Source organism: Cebus imitator, unplaced genomic scaffold (genome assembly GCF_001604975.1).
Source record: "Cebus imitator isolate Cc_AM_T3 unplaced genomic scaffold, Cebus_imitator-1.0 Scaffold419, whole genome shotgun sequence".
In the NCBI taxonomy this organism is placed as follows: domain Eukaryota; kingdom Metazoa; phylum Chordata; class Mammalia; order Primates; family Cebidae; genus Cebus; species Cebus imitator.
Genome location: NW_016107734.1, coordinates 324,107 through 340,095, shown reverse-complemented (window position 1 = coordinate 340,095; position 15,989 = coordinate 324,107). Strand labels below are relative to the sequence as shown.

At 38.0% G+C, this 15,989-nt stretch overlaps 1 protein-coding gene across 4 annotated transcripts in view; it reads left to right on the top strand.

The window, feature by feature from the left end:
* LOC108290011 (tetratricopeptide repeat protein 28-like) overlaps window positions 1-15,989 on the top strand; it is a 358,528-nt gene that overhangs the window by 21,773 nt on the left and 320,766 nt on the right. For all 4 annotated transcript variants that reach the window (XM_017509680.2, XM_037731780.1, XM_017509681.2 and 1 more), the window contains exon 2: window positions 13,976-14,254. In XM_017509680.2, the coding sequence (XP_017365169.1) occupies window positions 13,976-14,254 (279 nt within the window). The remainder of the gene's footprint in view (window positions 1-13,975; window positions 14,255-15,989) is intronic.

The window sequence follows — 15,989 nt, the reverse complement described above, 5'->3', positions numbered from 1 at the left end:
CAGAGTCTCACTCCGTCGCCAGGTGCCAGGCTGGAGTGCAGTGGCACAATCTTGGCTTGCTGCAACCTCCCCCTCCCAGGTTCAAGCAATTCTCCTGCCTCAGCCTTCCGAGTAGCTGGGACTACAGGCATGCGCCACCATGCCCAGCTAATTTTTGTATTTTTAGTAGAGATGGGGTTTCACCATGTTGGCCAGGATGGTCTCGATCTCTTGACCTTGTGATCTGCCCAACTCGGCCTCCCAAAGTGCTGGGATTACAGGTGTGAGCCACAGCGCCCGGCTTCAGTCCAGTTTTAAGAATCATATTTTTAGAGGAACATGTTACTTAACTAGAGAGCATCCTAAAAAGTGACTAGGTCACATGATAAACATTTGAGGGAAGTTAGGGCATTTAGCTTAGAAAGGAAACATTTCCCACTTCCTACCTAAGGATTTGCTGGTCCACTGAAGATGGTTGAAGTGACAAATTTGTAGTAACATCCTAAAGGATGTAAGATGACAATTCACAGTAAGGGAAGGGAAAGAAAGGAGTGGGCATTTGTTAATTTATTTTAAGCCCTTGTGTCACCCCTGAGCAGTTCCTGACCAGGCATTTAGCAGAATCTCAGTTCTGAGAAGGCTTAAGCTGGGTTGGGTATACATAGTCCTTAATTAAGGACTTAATAGATTGCTGCTTTTTAGCCTTCACAAGTTACTGAGGGCACTTAGGCTTTTAAATGGAGAAATGGTGGGAGAGCTACAGCTTATCAAATACAAATGAACAGGTACTCTGACTAGTTTAGCCAATCCCTTTATAATATCCTCATTCATTCTTCTCCCTTCTAATTTTTTCTTCCAAGTGAAAAAGAAAGGTTGCATGAACAGAAGTTGAGCACACAATAGTCCTAAACCACAGATGCTACAGAGGCATACAAGACATGTGAGAGTTGTGCACAATATCTGAAGACAGAAGACTTAAATGTTTTCCTATATCATTTTTGGGCACGTAAGGGAGGAAAAAATTCTTCTATTATGTTTACGGTCTGGGGCCCTGCAAATTAAACTGACACAACATTAACTGGAGAGAAAGATTTGTGGTATGTGTATGGGAACAGAGAAAAGGAGTAGCTGGCTTATTAGACGGGTAGAATTAAAGGCTTATATACCTAATATGGGAAGGGACGTAGGGAGAGACAGCTTCTATGGGAAGAGCAAATAGGTTTTTTTCTGAAAAACAAATGGGTTTCTAGAACAAACGAGAGATAAGAAAGTTTGTGATAATGTTAGTCTATGCAGGCATCAGCGGTCTTTTCATCTTCTCTAGGGCCATGTAATTCCTGAAAGAGGGGATTTATGGACTTTTGTTTTTTTTTTCTTTTGAGATAAGGTCTCACCCCCATCACCCAGGCTGGAGTGCAGTGGCACCATCTCGGCTCCCTGCATTCTTGACTTTACAGGCTCAGGTGATTCTCCCACCTCAGCTTCCTGAGTAGCTGGGACTAAGGACTCATGCCACCATGCCTGGCTAATTTTTTGTATTTTTAGTAGAGATGGGGTTTCGCCATGTTATCCAACCTGGTCTGGAACTCCTGGGCTCAAGCTATCCACTTGCCTTGGCCTCCCAGAGTGCTCCACTGTGCCCAGCCTGTGATAAGTGTATTATTCTTCCTCTTGGGAGTAGACCTGCTCCAAAGTGGGGATTTATGGCAGCCTCATTTCCCAGTGGTCACTGCTTTTAGTCAAGAAAGCTCTGAGAAATCTTCCTCTATCTGTTGAGTTTCAGATGCCTTCAGCTTAAAATAATTTTTCTACCAACTTTGGGGTTCCTAATGGGTCCACATAGGCACAAAACTCAGATCAATGGGAGTTTTAGGGAGGCAGATTTAGGTTAATGAAAGGAAAACCTATCAGAACAGTAAATAATATAAAGTTGTATTTTCTGGTGAGGGCTTAGAGTGTAGGTATTCTGTGGTGTATACTGAGTGCATATTTTTACAGTAGGGATCAAGTGGGCAAATGATAAAGATGCTGTCAGTTTCCTTTTGTAATATTGAGATGCTTAACCTGGTGTCTCATCTGATTGAAGGACCATCCTTCTGGCTAATAGAATAGGTTCAGGGAGTACCTGCAGGCGAAACTAGAATTTTTTGAAGAAATATTTGTCTGTTTCAGCCTGGAACAAAAAGCTTTGCAATACACACCCAGCTAAGAAGATTTTGGTCTGAAAAACTTCTTGACAGGTGTTACCAGACATCTATATTAACTGTGGAACAAAATCTCAAAATGTTTCCATAGACATTTAGTTCTGAGCAATATAACTTCTCTTTGAATTTGTCGGATCAGATTATCATTGAATGTTCCTTTAAATAACTAAATAGACTAAGATTATTGAAATTTTTTAAGATATCTGGCAAAAACAATAGAATAGTTACTGTCAAGCCATTATATCTGATAGCAATTAGAATTAGGTGGCAGAATTGATTAACCAGCTTAAGCTTTTATTTTGTGTATTAAGGAAACTTCAATCAGATCACTGCTTCCTAGGTTTTGTGGACTCCAAACAGAGCCTATGGTTCAGTTCACATGTATACCAAGCATCATCTATGGACTGGGTAAATAAAATAACTTGTTCACATATATACGTCTTTTTTTTTTTAAATATGTATAGGTACAGTTTTGGTGCATGGAATATAATGTATTTAAAGACAATACTAAATTCAGGCTGGGCGCAGTGGCTCACGCTTATAATCCCAGCACTTTGGGAGGGCGAGGTGAGTGGATCACCTGAGGTCAGGAGTTTGAGACCAGCCTGACCAACATGGTGAAACCCTGTCTCTACTAAAAATACAAAAATTAGCTGGGGGTGGTGGTGGGCTCCTGTAATCCCAGCTACTTGGGTGGCTGAGGCAGGAGAATCGCCTGAACCCGGGAGATGGAGACAAGTAAGCCAAGACCACGCCATTGTACTCCAGCCTGGGCAACAAGAGTGAAACTCCGTCTCAAAAAAACCCCAAAAACCAAAAAGCAAACAAAAACTAAATTCAGGGTAACCTTTGCTATTTATTTCTATTTTCTCAGTTAGCTGTCTAAAATGTATAATTAAGGGATCAGAAGAGGTTTTTTGTGTTTGAGAAGTCAGGAGGGTGGCGAGGGCCAAGCACAGTGGCTCATGCCTGTAATCTCAGCACTTTGGGAGGCTGAGGTGGGAGTACTGCTTGAGCCCAGGAGTTTGAGACCAGCCTGGACAACAAAGTGACCATATCTAAAAAAAAAAAAAAAATCAAATAATTAGCTGGGCATGGTGGTATATACCTGTGGTCCCAGCTGTATGGGGGGCTGAGGCAGGAGGATTGCCTGAACCTGGGAGGTTGAGACTGCAGTGAGCTATGTGCACTCCAGTCTAGGCAACAGAGCACCTGTGGTCCTAGCTACTTGGGAGGCTGAGGCGGGAAGATCACCTGATCCTGGGAGGTTGAGGTCACAGTGAGCTGAGATCATGCCATTACACTCCAGCTTGGGCAACAGAGCAAGACCCTGTTTCAACAACAACAAAAAAGAGTGACTGTGTGACTCAGTGCAGTGGCTTATGTCTGTAATCCCAGCAATTTGGGAGGCTGAGGTGGGAGGCTCACTTGAGGACAGGAGTTTGACACCCACCTGAGCAACATAGTGACACCCTGTTTGTAATTAAAAAACAAAAGAGGTCAAGAGACTTGAAAGTGCATACTGGCAACTGTTGAGCTAGATCAGAGGTTGGCATACTTTCTATAAAGAGCTAGATGATAAATACTTTAGGCTTTGTGGGCTATCTGGTCTATATTGCATCTATTCAGTCCCACCACTGTAGCACAAAACAGCCATAGATAACAGGTAACTGAATGAATATGGCTGCTTTCCAATAAACCTGTATTTCCAAAAATAGGCAGCAGGCTAGATTTGACTGAAATCTAACACTGGCTGACCCCTGTTTCAATCTTCTAAAAGTTGTTTCAAATTCTAAGACTTAAGTTTTTAAAAATGGAATGAGAGGTGGGGTTAGCCTACGACCTTGTTTTATACCTCATAGAACACTGGCAGGAGATCATAGATCATTTCTGCCAACATTGACTCTTACATTGGTGTTAAAATAGGTCTGGTAAGAGCACTGGGGTCTGTGAAGTTTAGAATCCTATACTTGTATACTTAGACCTAGGTTTCTCTCTCCCTTGGATGATGCTGAAAACAATTTTATTTGCATTAATTATGCATTCCTAGGTTCCTGCTGTGTTTTGTGTTTGTGTTCATTTCTAGCACCACTTCCTTCTAATTATCTCATGTCGGACTTCTTTTGATCATATGCATTTCATAAAAGATAGCTTATTTCCCCAATTCTAGAATACTGTACTTTGAGGCTGTCAGAAAAAATTGTGAAAGACTTGTAAAGATTACTGGGTATCTTCAGTGGAAAACTAGGTTGTCTGGAATGCAGTTTACCCTTCTGTTTCATCCAATTCTAAGAGGTTTGCACCTTTCATTGTCTTTGAGCTATTTTCTATATGTGTATACTGCAGATAACTGATCAGTGTGATTCTCATCCATAGGCATGCAAATTATTCTTTCTAAATGGAAGGGTGATCAATTTTCCTTTCCTTCTCCCCTGCAAAGGCCAGTTGTGCATTTAGTATTTAGAAATTCATTTCAGCATTTCTGATTGCCTTTACATGTGTGGTACTTGGAATTCTCTGAATTAGTTGTAATATCTTACTGGGCCACTCATTAATTAATTAATGAGTTAAAGTCTTTGATGTGTGTTCATTTTATGTCTGTGTGGTAGTCATGATTTTACCTTTACAAAAATTGATATTTTAGTAGAAACGGGGTCCTTTACTGGTTTTTATTTCACTGGTTCCCCTCTCATAAAGCGTATCAAAAAAACGTGTGAAAGTACCAGTAAGTTCAGAGATCAGTAATAGTCTCAGGGATTTTTATTATTTATCATAAGAACTGAAAAACAATGCTTTTAAAATTTAATGGCATATAATATAAATTATTCATGCTTATTTGTTAAGTGTTCAAATTGCATGTATTTGTAACTTGGTTGAATTTGAAATTTTAATAATTTTGACCTTGTATATTTGAATATTTGTCATTATAATAACTAAACAAGCCAAATGGTTTTCTCCATTAGTCTTAAAAGAAGTTGGCTATTTACCAAGTAAAATGGTAGTGACTTTTTTGTAACCATCTCAAGAGAACACTGTAGAGATACAAAGGTTAGAATATCAGAATTGTGTTTTGGTAAATCTCCATATTAGACTTTATATTGAATAGTTTGTAGTTAAGATTCTATTATTCATGGGCATGAAACTATGGGAATTAACAAGTCAATGCAGGTGATATGACCCAGCCTTTCTTAAAACAAACAAAACCTCAGCAAGTTATAAAAACTATAAACTGGGAACTGGAACATTTTACATTTTTAATGTATTAAATAATTTTACATATATATTTTATATTTCAATAGCTTTTGGGGTACAAGTCATTTTTGGTTACATGGATGAATTGTGTAGTGATGAAGTTTGAGATTTTAGTGCAGTTATCACCAGAGTAGTATACATTGTACTCAATTTCCAATATGTAGTATTTTATCCCTTACCCCTTTCCCAGTTTCTACCTCCTGAGTCTCCAGTGTCTATTATACCACTCTATATGTCTTTGCGTACCTGTAGCTTAGCTCTCATTTATAAGTGAGAACATATGGGATTAGGTTTTTCATTCCTGAGTTACTTCACTTAGCATAATGGCCTGCAGCTTCCTCCAAGTTGCTGCAGCAGACATTATTTCATTCTTTTATGGCTGAGTAGTATTCCATGGTGTATTCGTACCACATGTCCTTTTTCTTTCTTATTTATTTTTTTTTTTTTGAGACAAGGTTTTGCTCTGTCACCCAGGCTGGAGTGCAGTGGCGTGATCTTGGCTCACTGCAACCCCCTCCTCACAGGCTCAAGCAAAGGAGAATTGCCACTGTACTCCAGCCTGGTGCCTGGTGACACAGCAAGACTCTGTCTCAAAAAAAAAAAAGATTCTTTCCTTTCGATACTTTATAATTTTATTTCATATATTTAATTATTTGAATTACCTGTAATTTTTAATATAGAGGTGATAAGTTTTTTAAATATATCATTTGAATAATCAAAATTTATAACAGAATTTATATTCCGCTGCTGTTGGATAGCATGTTCTGTACATGTCTGTTGGGTCCATTTGGTCTAAAGTATAGTTCAAGTCCAGCATATTCCGTATTGATTTCTGTCTGTTGCATGTTGAAGTTTCCACTGTTTCTTTATTACTAGTTCTCCCTTCAGATTTGTTAATATTTGCTTTATATATTTAGGTACTGTGATGTTGGATGCGTATGTATTTATAATTATACCCTCTTAATGAATTCACCTTTTTATAATTATACAGATATTTTATTTGTCTCTTATTAATAGTTTTTGACTTAAAGTCTATTTTGTCTGATATAAGTATAGTTATCCCTGCTCTCTTTTGGTTTCTATTTGCATGGAATATCTTTCCTGTCCCTTCACTTTCAGTCTGTATGTACTCTTAAAGCTGAAATGAGTCTTTTGTAAGCAGCATATAGTTTTTGTAAGCAGCATCTCTTTGGGTCCTGTTTTTTGTTTTTTTTTTTAATTTAAAAATTTTATTGGGTCCTGAATTTTTATCCATTCAATCTTTCCGTTCTTTGATTGGAGAACTTACTACATTTATACTTAAAGTACTTATTCATAGGTAAGTACTTACTATTACTATTTTGTCAATTGTTTTTGGGCTGTTTTGTAAATCTTTTATTCCTTTGTTTTTTTCTTGTTTTTCTTGCTGATTTGATGATTTTCTATAGTATGCTTTGGTTCCTTTATCTTTTGTGTATCTACTATAGGTTTTTGCTTTGTGGTTACCTTGATGCTTACATAAAACTTAGTTATAGCGAGTCTATTTTAAGCTGATACACAACGGGGAAAGATAGTTTCCAACATATATGGTCCTGGGAAAACTGGCTGTCACATGCCATAAAGTGAAATTGGATCTTTAACTTACACTACACACAAAAATCAATTCAAACAAGATTAAATACTTAAACATAGGACCTGAAACTCTAAAACTCCTAGAAGAAAACATAGAAGAAAAAGTTCTATAATATTGGTTTTGGCAATGATTTTTTTGGATGTGACGCCAAAAACCTAGGCAAAAAAAGCTGGTGGGACTACATCAAACTAAAAATCTCCACAAAAAAAGAAACAGTCAACAAAATGAAAAAGTAACCTATGGGGTGGGATAAAATATTTGTAAATCATATGCCTGATGAGGGCCAATAATATACACAATAAATAAGGAACTCATACCACTCGTTAGCAAATAAGTAACCTCATTTTTAAAATGGGCAAAATACCTGAATATAATTTGTAGAAAGAAGACCTACAGACTTCTAACAGGGATATGAAAAGCTGCTCAATATAACTACCATAGGAGCCAGCAGTCCCACTTCTGGATGTGTCTCTGAAGGAAATAAAATTACTATCTTGAAGAGATATCTGCACTTTCATGTATGTTGTAGTGGTATTCACAATTACCAAGTTATAGAAACTACCTAAGTGTCCATTGATGGATGAATGAATTTAAAAAATGTGCATACACAAAATACCAATGTTATTCAACCTTAAGAAGGAAACCCTGACATTTGCAACAGTATGGATGAACCTAGATCATGTTATGCTAAGTGAAGTGAGCCAGACACAGAAAGACAAATACTGTATAATCTAACTTATATGTAGGATCCAAAAATGTTGAATTCATAAAAACAGAGTAGAAGAGTGGTTATCAGGGGACAAGGGTGGGAGAAATGGGGAGATGGTGGTCAAGGGGTATAAACCTTCAGCTATAAGGTAAATAAGTTCTGGAGACCTAGTGTGCAGCATGGTGACTGTAGTTAATGTATTATACACTTGAAATTTGCTGAGAGAGTAGGTCTTAAGTAATTTCACCGTATACACAAAAGATAGCTCTGTGAGGTGATGGATATGTTAATTAGCTTGACTTTGGTAATCATTTCACAATACATACACATATCAAAGCATCACATTACACACCTTCTACATACATGTTTTTACTTGTCAATTTGTACCTCAATGAAGCTGGAAAAATTTATAACAGGACTGAAATTATACCATGTATGTAGTAATTATATGTGGCTGCATATACTGAGCCCATTTGGCTCACATGTTACTGACACTCCTACCCTTTTAAGATGAATTTGTCAGAGGATCAGATGAAAATATCAGCGATGTTAATATATGTTGATATCCATATGCTATATGTATATGAAATACAGTCACAATATTTTTCTCTATTTTGGAACTCATGAAGGAAGAAATAATATCATAATAGTTAATCTAAGTAAACTCGCTAAATTAGTTCCTGAATTTGATATGGTTGGTTATTTTAAGTGTATCATATATGTAATCTGAGAAATACATGCAAAGGTCTTTTTTCTCTGTCAAGTTTATCAATTACAGATAAGATAGAAAAGGACTTGTAGCTGGGTGTGGTGGCTCACGCCTATAATCCCAGCACTTTGGGAGGCCAGGCAGGGGGATCACTTGAGGTCAGGCGTTTGAGACCAGCCTGGCTAACATGGCGAAATCCCATCTCTACTAAAAATGCAAAAATTAGCCAGGTGTGGTGGTACACACCTGTAATCCTAGCTGCTCAGGAGGCTGAAGCAGGAGAATTGATAGAACCTGGAGGTGGAGGTTGCAGTGAGCCCAGATCATGCCACTGCCCTCCAGCCTGGGCAACAGAGTGAGACTGTATCTCAAAAAAAAAAAAAAAAAAAAAAAAAAAAAAAAAAAAAAAAAAAAAAAAAAAAAAAAAAAAAAAAAAAAAAAAAAAAAAAAAAAGAAAGAAAGAAAAGGACTTGGGAAGTTGTGTTTATTCTTCTTAACCATACACAAAAATTTCTGTTTCTTTCTTTTGAGATGTAGTCTTGCTCTGTTACCAGGCTGGAGTGCAGTGGTACCATCTCAGCTCACTGTAATCTCTGCCTCCTGGGTTCAAGCGATTCTCCTACCTCAGCCTCCCAAGTAGCTGGGACTACAGTCGTGTGCCACCATGTCCAGCTAATTTTTGTATTTTTAGTCAGCCTCCCAAAGTGCTGGGATTACAAGCGTGAGCCACTGCGTCTGGCCAGAAGTTTCTGTTTCTTAACCTTCTAACCACTACACAGTCTCCAGCTGAGTAAACGCAGATATATTTTGACAAGTTAGAAGCTTCTGTGGAGTGCTTACTACAGTGCATTTTTCTTTTAAATTTGTGAACATTTGATGGTGGTGGAGTTCTCCTCTAGTATTTAGAATCTTTGTACTAGTACTGACTCATTCATGGTATTTTCTTTGCTCTTAGAGGCCTTAGTAATGGTGTACATCAGTGTTTCAAGCAATTTCTGGACTTACTAGATGCTTTATTATAAAGGTCATTTGATCTTATGATGTATGGTATTCCCCCCTCTGAGATCCACAGTGTGCAAAATAAGATCTCTGAGAGATATTTCACTAAAGAAGAGATTTATTTAATGTTGTTCATCCTAGTCTCCTGAGGACCTAGGGTTTCCTTAGAATATATTTTGGGAAATGTTACTTTATATTACTGTACATGGAGGTAATAGAAGGAAGATCACTTTTCTTCTTAATTTCATTATTATCTGTGTTGGCATTGAACCAAAATTACTACTCCTCCATTCTTTTTTTTTTGAGACAGGGTCTTGCTTGTTGCTCAGGCTGAAGTGCAAGTGGCACGATCATAGCTCACTTCAGCCCTGACCCCCTAGGCTCAAGCGGTCCTCCCACTTCAGCCTCCCTAGTAGCTGGGACTACAGGTGCGTGTCACCACACCCAGCTATTTTTTGTCTTTTTTGTAGAGACAGGGTCTTGCTTTGTTGCCCAGGCTGGGCTTGAACTCCTGGGCTCAAGCAATCCTCCCACCTTAGCCTCCCAAAGTATGGGATTACAGACATGAGCTATTGCACCTGGCCTAATCTGCAATTCTTTTTAAACATTTTTTTTTTTGAGATGGAGTCCTACTCGTGTCATCCAGGCTGGACTGCAGTGGTGTGATCTTGGCTCACTGCAACCTCTGTCTCCTGGGTTCAAGCGATTTTCCTGCCTCAGCCTCCCAAGTAGCTGTGATTATAGACACCTGTCACTATGCCCAGCTAATTTTTGTATTTTTAGTAGAGATGGGGTTTCACCATGTTGACCAGGATGGTCTTGAACTCCTGACCTCAGGTGATCCATCCACTTTGGCTTCCAAAGTGCTGGGATTACAGGTGTGAGCCACTATGCCCCACTTGCAAATTTTTTAAATAATTTTTTTTCTTTTTAAAATAGAACCAGGGTCTCGCTCTGTTGCCAGGCTGGTCTCAAACTTCTGGACTCAAGCAGTCTTCCCTTCTTAGTCTTCCAGTGTGCTGGGATTACAGGTGTGAACCACTGAGTTCAGCCTACTCTGCAATTCTTTATGAGAAGTAGGGAATACTGTAATAGTAGTGTAATATAGTAGGATTATTCTTTCTTTCTTTCTTTCTTTCTTTCTTTCTTTCTTTCTTTCTTTCTTTCTTTCTTTCTTTCTTTCTTTCTTTCTATCTTTCATAACTTAGAGGCTACTTATGAACCTAATAATTCATTTTACTTTAAAAGTCTTTAGTTGGCCGGGCACAGTGGCTCACGCCTGTAATCCCAGCACTTTGGGAGGCTGAGGTGGGTGGATCACCTGAGGTCAGGAGTTTGAGACCAGCCCGACTAATATGGTGAAACTCCATCTTTAAAAAAAAAGAAAAGTCTTCAGTTGCTTTTTTTATGTCATGCCCCTGAATTTTCAGATACGGAATTTGTTTCTATACCTTATGAGTATTGATCTTAAGCAGAGCCATTATGATCATATTTTCCAAAATGAAATTAGTCTTACATATTGTCAATGTTTTATACATTGATTTGATGATGGAATAAAAAAGAATAAAGACTGAAAATTCTGGTTGTTTGGTAAATGTTATATAGTCAATTTACTTTCAAACGATATGTTTCATGATCATAATTAAAAAAAAAACCTTTAAGTACATTATTGGTTGGCCACTTACAGTATGAGAAAGTTTAATATTGGTGCATGCCTGTAATCCCAGCTACTCGGGAGTTTGAGGCAGGAGAATTGCTTGAACCTGGGAGGCGGAGGTTGCAGTGAGTTTAGATTGTACTCCAGCCTGGGCAACAAGAGTGAAACTCCTTCTGAAAAAAAAGAAAAAAAGAAAAAAAAAAAAGAAAGTTGAGTATAACTTGGACACTGATATTTGAAACTTACGGAATCCTTGAATGTTTTGAATTGTCCTGGAAGTCAGGATATAATCTTCTGAGCGGAGGGAGAATAATGGTTGCTCATGTGTGCAGTTAGATCTGCCTTTGTTCCCTTCTTTGGGGACTTTTTTCTTTTTTTCATGCAAATACTTCTTTGAGGAGTCTATTCTTTGTATATGTTGGCCTATTGCTTCAAATCAGATGCATCCTCTTCTGAATGGAGGTACTGGACTTGATCTTAAAGGAAGACATAGGGAAAAAATACTTTTTATTTTAATTTCACTTAGGGCAAGCTTGCTTAAAAGTATAAAATGTCTCTCCTGATAACTACTGTGTTAAATTTCTTCCCTTTGTACTCGAATACAGTTCATAATTTTTATGTTTTAAAAATGAATAACAAGCTGGGTGCTGTGGTTCATACCTGTAGTCCCAGCAGCTTAGGAGGTAAAGGTGGGAGGATTGCTTGAGCGGAGGAATTTGAGATCAGCCTCAGCAACATGAGGAGACCTTGTTTCTACAAAATAATAAAATTAGCCAGGTGGGGTGGTGCATGTCTGAGGTTCCAGCAACTTGGGAGGCTAAGGTGGGAAGATAGCTTGAGCCTAGGTTGTTGAGGCTGCAGTGAGCCATGATCATACCACTGCACCCCAACCTGGGTGACAGAGCAAGATCGTGTCTCAAAAAAAGCACAAAAAAAACCAAACCAGCCAACCAAACAAAAACACTTGACTTGACACCTTTGCTCCCATTGGTTTTAAGGTCACTGCTGTCATATAAAGTTACAGAAAGCTTAGTGATTTTGAAAAATCAACATCAAAAACATTTTAAATTGCCAGAACATAGTTTACAGCTGAATTTTTTTTTGCTGGTCTTTAAAAACTGTTGTTTGTCTTTGAAATTTCATGGTAGTAGCCAAATTACAGTAACCAAATTTGCCAGTCCAAAAAGATTCAATGGTACATGAAAACTTTTTTTTTTTTTTTTTTTGAGAACGAGTCTTGCTCTATTGCCTGGGCTGGAGTACAGCGATCTTGGCTTACTGCAACCTCTGCCTCCTAGGTTCAAGCAATTCTTCTGCCTCAGCCTCCCAAGTAACTGGGACGATAGGTGTGTGCCAGCACACCTAGCTAATTTTTATATTTTTGGTGAAGATGGGGTATCACCATATTGGCCAGGCTGAAAAACATTTTTTAAGCTTATTTTTTTATTTTAAAACTTGTATATGTTTAAGAAAATTAAAACACTTCACAACCTTATTTCCAGAGATAATTTAGTATGATTAGTATTTTGATTTGTTTTTAGAGATGGGTCTCACTATGTTGTCCAGACTGGAGTGCAATGGCTATTAACCAGTGCAGTTGTAGCACACTATAGTATTAAATTTCTGGGCTAAAGTGATCCTTCTGCTTCACCATCTTGGGTAGCTGGGACGACATGTGCATACCACTGTGCCAGGCTTTTCATCATTATTTTAAGTGCAATCATCTTAACATAGTTGAGATTATAGTGTCCATATATGTTTGTATTTTATTTTTTCCATCGTATTTAAATTGCCAAGGAAAATGGCATTTATTCATTCATTCAGTACAAATATACATAAATGTAACTATCATTTTGCATTTATTCATTCAACAAATACAAATATACATATATGTAACTATCAAACATACACATATACATATGCATGCAAGGCACTTTGTTGGCTGCTTTGAGAGAATATTATTGTCTTCCAGGGCACAAAAGTTAACTATAATGTTCAGGAGATCATGAAAAATGTTTGTTTTATTTAGGTTCATGTGATGTCTTAGTCTGTTTTGTGTGGCTATGAGGGAATACTTGGCCAGGCATAGTGACTCATGCCTGTAATCCCAGCATTTTGGGAGGCTGAAGTTGAAGTATTGCTTGAGGCCAGTGGTTCAAAACCAGCCTGGGCAATACAGCGAAATCCATTCTCTCCAAAAAAAAAAAAAAAAAAAAAAAAAAAAAAGTTAGCTGCATGCCATGGCATTTGCCTGTACTTCCAGCTACTCAAATGGCTGAGGCAAGAAGATTGCTTGTGCCCAGAGGTTGAGGCTGCAGTGAACCAGGCTTGTGCCACCACACTTTAGCCTGGGCAACAGAGTGAGACCTCATCTGAAAAAAATAAGAGTTAAAAAGTAAAGATACACCTGAGGCTGAGTCATCTATAAAGAAAAATGGTTATTTGGCTCATGATTTTGATGAATGGAAAGTTCAAGGTTAGGCATCTGTATCTGGTGAGGGCATTAAGCTGCTTCTACTCATGGCAGAAGGCAAAGGGGAGCTGGCTTGTGCTTGCAGAGATCACATAGTGAGAGGAAGCAAGAGAGAGAGAGAAACCAGAGGCAGGCCTCTTAAGAACTGGTTCTCTCGGGAACTAATAAGAGTAAGAATTCACTCACCCTCAAGAGACGGCATTAATCTGTTCATGAGTGATTTACTCCTATGACCTAAATACCTCCCATTAGGCTCCACCTCCAATGTTGGGGATCAGATTTTAATATGCAATTTGGAGGGGACAGACATCCAAATCTTACCAGATGGGGAACGCTTCTGGACTATCTGAACTTTGTCTGATAAAGTTTCTTTTTTTGTAGATTCCTCTCTTTGGTGCTAACACCATTGGTCAGAGAAGTCCTGATGGACCCGTACTGAGCAAAGCTGAATTTGTTGAGAAAGTTCGTCAGAGTAATCAGGCCTGTCATGATGGAGATTTCCACACAGCTATTGTTCTGTATAATGAAGCCCTGGCTGTTGACCCTCAGAACTGCATCTTATACAGCAATAGATCAGCAGCCTACATGAAAATCCAGCAGTATGACAAGGCACTGGATGATGCAATCAAAGCTCGACTTCTCAATCCCAAATGGCCAAAGGTAGAGATTTTATTTATTTTCACAGAATCTTTTGTGATGACTTATTACTTTAATATAACATTTTATTGATTTAGTATACTTATTAATATTTTAATAATATGTACTTCAGCAAAATATAAAATGACTTCTTTGAGCTGATAAGGCTTCCTTTTTTTTTTTGGTAGTGTGCTTTCCATCTGCAAGTTTAATTCTTTTCCTGCGTGTTTAAGATTAAAATTTTTTTTCTCTGTGCTTCTTGATAAGTAAGATACATTTTAGTTCTTTATATAGGTTTTGGAACATCTCTTTTTGAAATAATATTTTAGATGAAATATGATGATGTTTCTTCCCTTCAATTTAAAATAATTAATTTTATTTTCTGTCAATGACTGTTTACTTTCAGAATGGTATTTAATCAGGGAAATTTCTGTTTTTTCTAATAAAGCATTGTAATTATCTGTAGTCCCTTGAATGGTGCAAGGCTTAAGTTATTATCTTTGTTTTTTATTATATATTCTTTATTTTCAGTGTGCCTACTCCTAGTCTAACCCCTAGTTTCTTTTAGAAACAATTTCTTTTCTTTTTGTTTTTTTTTTAGACAATGTCTTACTCTGTCACCTAGGCTGGAGTACAGTGGTACAATCTTGACTCACTGCAACCTCTGTCTCCTGAGTAGCTGGGACTACAGGTATATGCCACCATGCCCAGCTAATTTTTGTATTTTTTATAGAAGTGGGATTTCACCATATTGCCCAGGCTGTTCTTGAACTCCTCTGCTCAAGCATCCCTACCACCTTGGCCTCCCAAAGTGGTGGAATTACAGATGTGTCACCTTGCCCCGCAGAAACAATTTCTTAAGAGGCACCTGAAGCATAGAGGGTGGGGAATAGGAGAGGGATGAAATGGGGGAGTGTAGATTCAAGGATATAAAGTTACAGATATACAGGATGAATAATTCTAGAGAGATCTAATGTACCACATGAGGACTATAGGTAATGATATTGTATTAGGGATAATTGCTAAGAAAGTAGATTATAGGTTCTCTTGTAATACAAACACACACAAAAAAGGGCTTCTATGTGAGATGATCAATATATTAATTTGATTGACTGCAATAATTATTTCACTGTGTATAAATAAACAAAAACAGCACGTTGTATACCTTAAATATATGCAGTAAAAAAAGATGTGACTGAAGTATTTGTGATATTTTCCATAGAACTGCAAAACCATTTGATCCCATTCTTGGCTTTCTGTAGGGTTAACAAAGGTTAATGGATATTTCCTAGAGATTTAAAATAGTTTCCTAATGTCTTATTAATAATGTACTGTAGGGCTGGGCATGGTGGATCACGCCTATAATCCCAGCACTTTGGGAGGCTGAGGTGTGAGGATCCCTTGAGCCCACAAATTTGAGGCCAGACTAGACAACACAGTGAGACCTTGTCTCAACAGAAAATACAAAAATTAGCCAGGTATGGTGGCATTGCACCTGTATCTCCAGCTACTTGGGAGGCTAAGGTGAGAGGATCACTTGAGTCTGGGAGGTAGAGGCTATAGTGAACTATGATTGCGTCACCACACTTTGGTCTGGGCAACAGAATGAGACCTTGTCTCAAATAATAAAAGTCATAGTACCTTATCCTTTGACTCTGGTAGGTCTTTTTGGCCTCATTTAATGGAATTTCTAGTATTGCTGCTGCCTTGTGAATGGTTTACTATTCTGTACTTCCCCAAAGGATTACTTAAAAAAAAA